Raw genomic sequence first — 7,500 nt, 5'->3', positions numbered from 1 at the left:
CAATGGAAGCCGACGGTGCGCCCTTTACCCCCCCCCCCCCCCCTCTCTCTCTCTCTCTCTCTCTCTCTGCCAGGGCTCCGGTTTCACGGGTATTTAAAGCTACAGCTACACGGATCAGAGGAAAGTCAAAACAGACGTTGAAGTCACCGAAAATCTATCCGGGCACCTCTTGCTCCGAAAGCCGCACACTAACAAACTGAGCCATGCCTACTCCTGCGTGGTTCGAACAAAGGCCACTTGGCTTTAACACCCTCGCAAACGTGCAAACATGATGAAAAACATCAGCGAAGCGGCCAAGCTGTCTAAGATATACACAAACCAATGCTGCTTCCCCAATCGACATATGTCAATTTCAAGTCGTCGAAACGACCAATTCCTAGCACATAACAACTCTCGACCATCTGTTTCACAGCTTCAATTGTAGTGATGTGTTGTCCGGGGCGCTATCGGCTCTAAGCACTAGTTGTACAACCACAGCTTGCCAAGTGCAGTCCATAGTGGAATTGAGCAGTGGTTTACGTCAAGAAGCAATTCGAGAAATAGATCCTTTACAGGTTGCAAGAGAAGCGGCACCATCTTTTTTCAAAATTGCACAATTCAAACTGGGCAGTTTGTTTACAACGATGGCAGCAGACTTAAATTTGTGAGACGATCAATTTGACCTTAGCAACAGCATGTCTTGTTTGTTGTGATTTGAATACTGTACGAAAGTTCACTGAGCAGTTTTACGCTGCAGGTTGTCCCGAGATCGAGAAAAAAAAACAATGACCGAAATCGCTGCGATCCTAGCACAGTCGAACCTGTATATAACGGCCCTGTATTAAACGGCCACCCTCTATTAAGCGGCCAGTTTTCAAAGTTCCGATTTTTCGCTCATACACACACTGTATTTGTTACCTGTATTAGGCGGCCACCTCTATTAAGCGGCCGCGGCCATCCTGTAGCAGTCCCATGTTTGTCTTTCTTTGTTAGTTTGACCTGTATTAAGCAAATACCCCTGAACGGAAACTAAGCCGTATGTCATTTTATGTGGAGTTTTATTGTGTTTAAATTGCAATCCATCTTCACTATAGAGAAATATCATTTGCAAAGCTACTGTAAACTGACAATCGGCTGTTTAGTGTCGTTAACGCTTTGCAGATGTCCACAATGTGCTTAAGTACAGTACAAAATTATAATCACAAACGCAAAAAAACATGATCGTTTTGAAGATATGCCTCACTCTTCAGCTAGAAATCCCTCTTCAATTAGCTTGTTCTTTAGCCATGTGATGAAGAATGAATCGCCTTCAAACTTATACTCGCAAAGGATTTCCAGGCCATAACCTCCACCTCTTTCAACTCGCTTGCCCTTTACCGTAACTTTTTTCCTTTGTTTGTAGGCCGTTTAAAATTTGGTTAGCCACAATGCCATCAACTTAGGTATATGTCTAATCACTTTATAATCGTCCATCATTTCATTAGAGTGAGAATCTGGTTTCGACGCGGTTTTGTCACGTCCAGATCTTGTAACTTTTGGTGTAACACTAGATTTCCGTAATTTTGGGTGAACAATTGCCACAGTATTCGAGTCGGCTTCCTTATTTTTCGGCTCTGGTTTCAATGCGTACATCTCCTGGACTTTTGGCTCCCATAAACTCAAGTATGCATGGTATCCACGGTGAGCCACACCAGATTATGAGTCAACAGTGGGTTCAGTCGGAGTTTTACAAAACGTCCGCCAATAATTTGGCTGTCAAAAAGGCGAGATATGTCTAAAGCCGCTCCAATAGCTATCAATGCCCGCAAAATGGACAGTTAACGACTTTCTCTTCAAACAAAAGTTTCAAGTGCCGAAGCGCCAGACGTACATGTCCGACTTTTTTCACACTTCGTAATGCCTACCCTCTTACTACTTTAGCTTGAACAGTTTTTTGTCTATTGTGCTACTTTTAAGTAGAGACATTTCCGTTATTGATATACATTGAACAACTACGTAATGACGGAATCAGATATTTTGTTGTGAACTGTTAATCATAGAAATACAGTACAGTAACTGTATACCGTAGAAGATTAGACAATAGAGAGCTTTAGATTCTAGGACAAGGACGACTACGAGAAGTAAATTATGTGCATAGAAAAACACTGAGCGCGCGGACACCAGCGTCATTTGGGCGGGAAAACCATGATACCGTCGTTATTTTAGTACGAGGTTTTGCAAAAATGTCGTCGTGTCAAAACAAGTCAAAACGCGTTCCAAACTAGTTTGTGGCATTACATTTTAGAGAAATTCGGTGCAGAAAAACCATAACGCACTGCTGAATTTTACCAATCCAAGCAAAGTTGGGTGTTCCATCTGAGAAAAATAAGGTCTCCTTCACAGTTCACAAGAGTCATTTAAAAAAACACAACTACGTCAAAAATCACCATTTTATTCTTCCACTGAGCAAGCCTAACTATATAAGAACACAGTTTAGTATTTCAAAAAAGACGTTCCGAATTTCGGATACCCTTTACACTTATCAATGCAAAAAATGTCATTACCAACTTACATTGAAATTGTCCTCCGAATTTCGGACCCCTTAACTCCTATCTGACAAAAAACGATGCTTACTACCTAACTTTAAAAAATGCCTTCCGAATATCGGACCCCTCAACTCGTATCCGACAAAACAACTATGATTTCTACTTAACTTGAAAGGCTTTCCGAATTTCGGACCCCTCAAATCTTATCAGAGTAAAAAACGATAATTACTAGTTTACTTGAAATGCACTCCGAATCTCGGACCCCCAGCTCTTATTCGACAAAAAAACGAAGATTACTATTTAACTTGAAATGCTCTCCGAATTTCGGACCCTCGACTCTTATCCGAGAAAAAACCATGATTATACCACTTAACTTGAAAGGTTTTCCGAATTTCGGACCCCTCAACTCTTTCCGAAACAAAAAATTATAATAACCACTTAACTTAGAATGCCTTCCGAATTTCGGACCCCTCAGCTCTTATCCTACAAAAATAAAACGATGTTTAAATTGCAATGCGTTTGGAGACCGCTTTATGTTTTCAAAACAGTTTCCACTTTTCCCTTTAGCGCTCTTCGCTGAAAAAAAGTCAATACCGCGGAGATTCTTGTTGACTATACTTACGAAGGTACAACTTAAAAAAACTTGTTTCATTGTAGTTGTTTACATCATTTAACTTGCGATAAGACGCTTTAATGTATATTTCCACTTTCTCTATCAGCCACTTAAAAGTAACAACGCTTGGTCGCAAGTTAAACAGATTGCGTGGTGAAATTCATTTTAAAGAAAATAACAATTAAATACTGACTCTCTCTTTGTCTTAGCTGCTCTGCAAATCATTTCACCTTTGTGACACTTCCTTGCTTAGTTTCTCTGCAATGAAAATTTCTTTACCGCCATTATCTGAAATAACACCATTTCTTGAAAATAACTTTTTTGAATATCTAATCTTGAACTTTCAAAAAAATAGTTGCCTCTTAAACATGATCTTGTCTTGTAATTTCCAGTTCAGTCTTTCAAATGTGTAGGCTTGTGTGGTTTACAGTCAACTCTCTCTTAACGGACACCTCTGTAAGACGGACACCTCTATAAGACGGACACCTGGTGCTGGTCCCGGCCGTTTCTTAGTCATTTTGAAATCGTCAACGGACACTTGTGAGGTGCTGAATGTGACCGCAAATTACGATTTAGGGAAGAAAAATTCTTGTACGTGACTCTTTTTAACACAAGGCGTTTAATTGACAGCTCTTATCTTGTCACCGGAATACATACAGTACAAGTTAAAATTAAATCAGTCATTGTCCCATTCAAAAAATAACTTGGAGGTGACAACCGAATTGTATTGTAATCTAAAACAGGTAGGTTTCGTTCAAGAAAATAACTTAAAACAAACTTTAAACAGACGCGTATTCACTGTGCACAGGTTCAGCATTATTATCTTAAATTTCCTGGGGTCACGAAACATCTTGAACTATAAAATTGTAGGATATCTTCCTTTTAGCCTCTTCAAATCAATCTTTTCGTTTGTCCACTGAAAACGATCATGGCAACTTGCTTGTCATCGTACCATATTCAAAGTATCCGAATTTACAAGAGCCGAGAAACACAACCGATCTGGGCTACAAGCACTGAGACAAACCGAATCCGTTTCTTTCTTCTCGGTAATATCCATCAACGAAATGAGGAATGAAAAGATCACAATGGTAGCAGGGCTATTACAGGATGATAAACGAGGTCTTTTTCCATTTTCAACGAACTGATGTGAACTGAACTGGGACGTGTCATGCGATTTTTGAATGCGATGATAAACAGTGCGTTAGGTGTTGATGGGCCAGCACGACTCCATCGGCTCGCAAATGTTTTCCTATTTCCTTCTCGAGAAACGTATTTGAGGGATTTTCCACTTTTGTAAGATAAAAAGGGGGCTCTTTCAATATTTCGTTTAGTGCTGGCTGACCTTGTATAAGGTGTCACTTTCCCATGAGAGGTAAAAGACCTGTGGGGAAAATGAACTGGAATCAATTTGTCATCCGCGAAAGCGGCCCTGATATGAAAAAAAAAACCTTATACAGCCTCTGGGACCAGGGTATAACTTCCAGGAATCTATTATAGCTTTCACACTTTTAATGAACAGGGCTTACCGCTAGTTTTTAATTTCACGGTCACTAAATCATTAATTTCCGGTTTTCTTGACATTTGAATTAACTCACCGAAGTTCATTCAGATGAATGTTATTCCCAAAGGAAAACCCCCGAAAGGGGCGAATAGCACAATAGCTCGTTTGTATGATTTGAGAGTCCCACCAAGAAGCTCGTGCATCTGCAGATCCGTGCAACTGAAATAATCCTAGTTTCCAACGTTCTTTTGGCTTCTCAAGATTTTCAGCTAATATCATGATGACTACCGGTGGGAGTTTCCCACCTTGTGAGACCAAGTGGTATTTTGTTGAAAATGAAAATAAGAAAGTTGTTATTGATAACTCCGCGAACCGTCCTCCAAAGATGGATGGCAAAGAGCTTGGTGATGTTCTGAACCGAGAATTCCCTTTCAAGAAGTGACAAGAAAGACGAACGATTGAAGGTAATCTGAGAGAGACTCGTTTCATAATGTAACTTGAAATTAATTACTGGGTTGCCTATGGGCAAACCCAGTCGAGGTCTACGTTTAGTTTGTTTGTTTGTTTTTTTTTTTTCTTTTCTTTTTTTTTTTTTTTTTTTTTTTCCGTGTCGGTAAAAGTCTTGCCTGTCACTCCTCTGGTAAGTAGTGTCTTTGTGTATAGAGCCTTCTGCCCGTATTTTCTTATGATCGAGAGGGTAGTGGAACTGCGTAGATTTCTCTTGTGGACACAGTAGAATCATTAACTTAGCCTGCAATGGCGTCGAAAGTCATGCAACGCGAATGGCGTTTTAATGGATCCTTAAACAAAATATACCCTTATGGAGCTCAATAATGGAAAGTCAGTTGGATAAACTAGGCATGAATCTCAAAAGCGACGAGTACTGGACTTCGACAACAATCTATCGCCCGTCGAGACGAAATCAAAGTGAGCAGTATTTACCTGAAGTACATGGTAATTTGACACAATTGAGTTTCTTGTCTTCACGCACGCAATCAAATAGGAAGAGGTTTTCGCCTCTAAGAGCAAATATGTTGTTTGTTTCAATAAAATTTTCGCTGGAAAAGGATTCTGTGGTATTTTCTGCCTTTGTGAATTATAATATCATGTTGTGTATTGAATTTTCGAGCTTAAGGTTCAAATGCGATATGGGAGATGTTTTTTAGTATTGCTCTGTAAGCAGGAAGGGTTCACAGGCCTGTTGGAAGCGTGCCTGAGTTTCAACAAAATGAGGCCCAAAATCAGTGAAAACTTGTGACGCAGATGAATAATAAAGTAGCTGCTATTTCCAAAATGATGGAATTACCTGGTGATAAATAACGTCGTACGCGTCTTGGAGAGTAAATTTTGACTTTGCATAAACAAGAGTTGGGCGATTGTGATCTTTGTTTTGACTTCGCTCATTTCATTGTCAAACTTTATAACACTTGACAGAAAAAGAAACTTACAAAAACCCGGTATCTTGCCATCATTTGACGGGAATCCCGAACCATCGAGTTGGACTTCGAGTTCGAGTTCGAGTTGGACTTCGAGTTGGACTTCGAGTTGGATTTCGAGTTGGACTTCGAGTTGGATTTCGAGTTGGATTTCGAGTTGGACTTCGAGTTGGACTTCGAGTTGGACTTCGAGTTGGACTTCGAGTTGCGCTTCGAGTTGGAGTTCGAGTTAAAGTTGACTATAAAAATAAACTCCCCTCCCCCCAAAAAGAAATAGAGGGGTAGGGTAGGGTAGGTCCCGCAAAACCAGAGCCCGCAGAGATACTTACATTTTTTGAAGGACCGCTTGTGCTTATGGGAGGGCACAAACCAACGATAGTATGACAAGGAATATTTTTCCTTGAAATGTAAATGCTAACCATGATCCATGATGCTAACCAACGATCTCTCATGAAGAGAAAAAGCAGTGTCCATTTCTGTTAAGAAAGTGCAAGTGGCACATAAAGATACCTTGCATCTCAACTTTGGCCTAGCATTGTAAGGAAGTATTTTGAGGCTTAGGTGCCCGAGGTCTTCAGTACGGTCGTAGGCCCCGTAAAACAGACGGGGATGCTCGTCGTCTCGCTTAGGGGTGTAAATTTTGGATTTTGGTCTCGCTTAGGGTGTCCCGGGCAAAGCGCGAATATTTTAAGGTCTCGTTTCGGGTTCCGCAAATAAACACAGAATTCAACAAAACAGAAATTCAAATTTTCCTTCAACTTGTTTTTAGGGGTCAAAATTTGCTTAAGCCACGCCCAGATTGGTCTCCTTCAGCGTTCACAAAAAGCTTGAGCCACGCCCAGATGGTCTCCTTTAGGGGTTAAATTCAAAATTTCCGACGAGCATGCCCGTCTGTTCCATATGGGTGTCCCCCCCCCCCCCCCCGGGCCGGAACGATGATGCTGCTGGTACATGTTAAAACAATAGTGATCTAATCGACTTCATAGATAGAATGAGGAATATAAAAGCAAAAAGCGACACAAGGTGGGTTGAATTTTTTGAAGGCCAAACCAGGCTTCTTCAGGTACAATAAGCATATTTGAAGCATATGTAGCATATTTTCGTAATATGTTCCGGAAACACAGTGAAACACAGTGTAGATAAGCTTATATTAAAAAAATAATCACATAGCATAGAACGGAACAGTCCGATTCTTCGTGGATGTTCAGACCATCGGGATCAATTGGTCTGCCTTTTTGGATTACAAAATAGAACTTCTGTGGCCTTACGGATAGAGTCTCGGATGGAAGAGAATTTTTCGATGGGTATTAATTGCATGCCGTTGGCAGTGTGTTGTTAGGAGATGATGATGTTCTGCGGCTGCGGAAGGTTTAGATTTTTAGTTAGGGTTGTCTATAGGGAGGGGGTTGCACTAGTACGAATTTTATTTGTTTTGTTTTAAATTGG

At 40.6% G+C, this 7,500-nt stretch overlaps 1 protein-coding gene across 1 annotated transcript in view; it reads right to left on the bottom strand.

The window, feature by feature from the left end:
• The window catches only part of LOC137987673 (uncharacterized), a 61,205-nt gene that overhangs the window by 15,021 nt on the left and 38,684 nt on the right, over nt 1–7,500 (bottom strand). Inside the window, exon 4 of the mRNA XM_068833745.1 lies at nt 4,202–4,498. Within this exon, the coding sequence (XP_068689846.1) occupies nt 4,202–4,498 (297 nt within the window). The remainder of the gene's footprint in view (nt 1–4,201; nt 4,499–7,500) is intronic.

This window comes from Montipora foliosa, unplaced genomic scaffold (assembly GCF_036669935.1).
Source record: "Montipora foliosa isolate CH-2021 unplaced genomic scaffold, ASM3666993v2 scaffold_378, whole genome shotgun sequence".
Classification (NCBI taxonomy): Eukaryota; Metazoa; Cnidaria; class Anthozoa; order Scleractinia; family Acroporidae; genus Montipora; species Montipora foliosa.
Note: the sequence above shows the minus strand (reverse complement) of the source record. Positions and strands in the feature narration are given on the sequence as shown.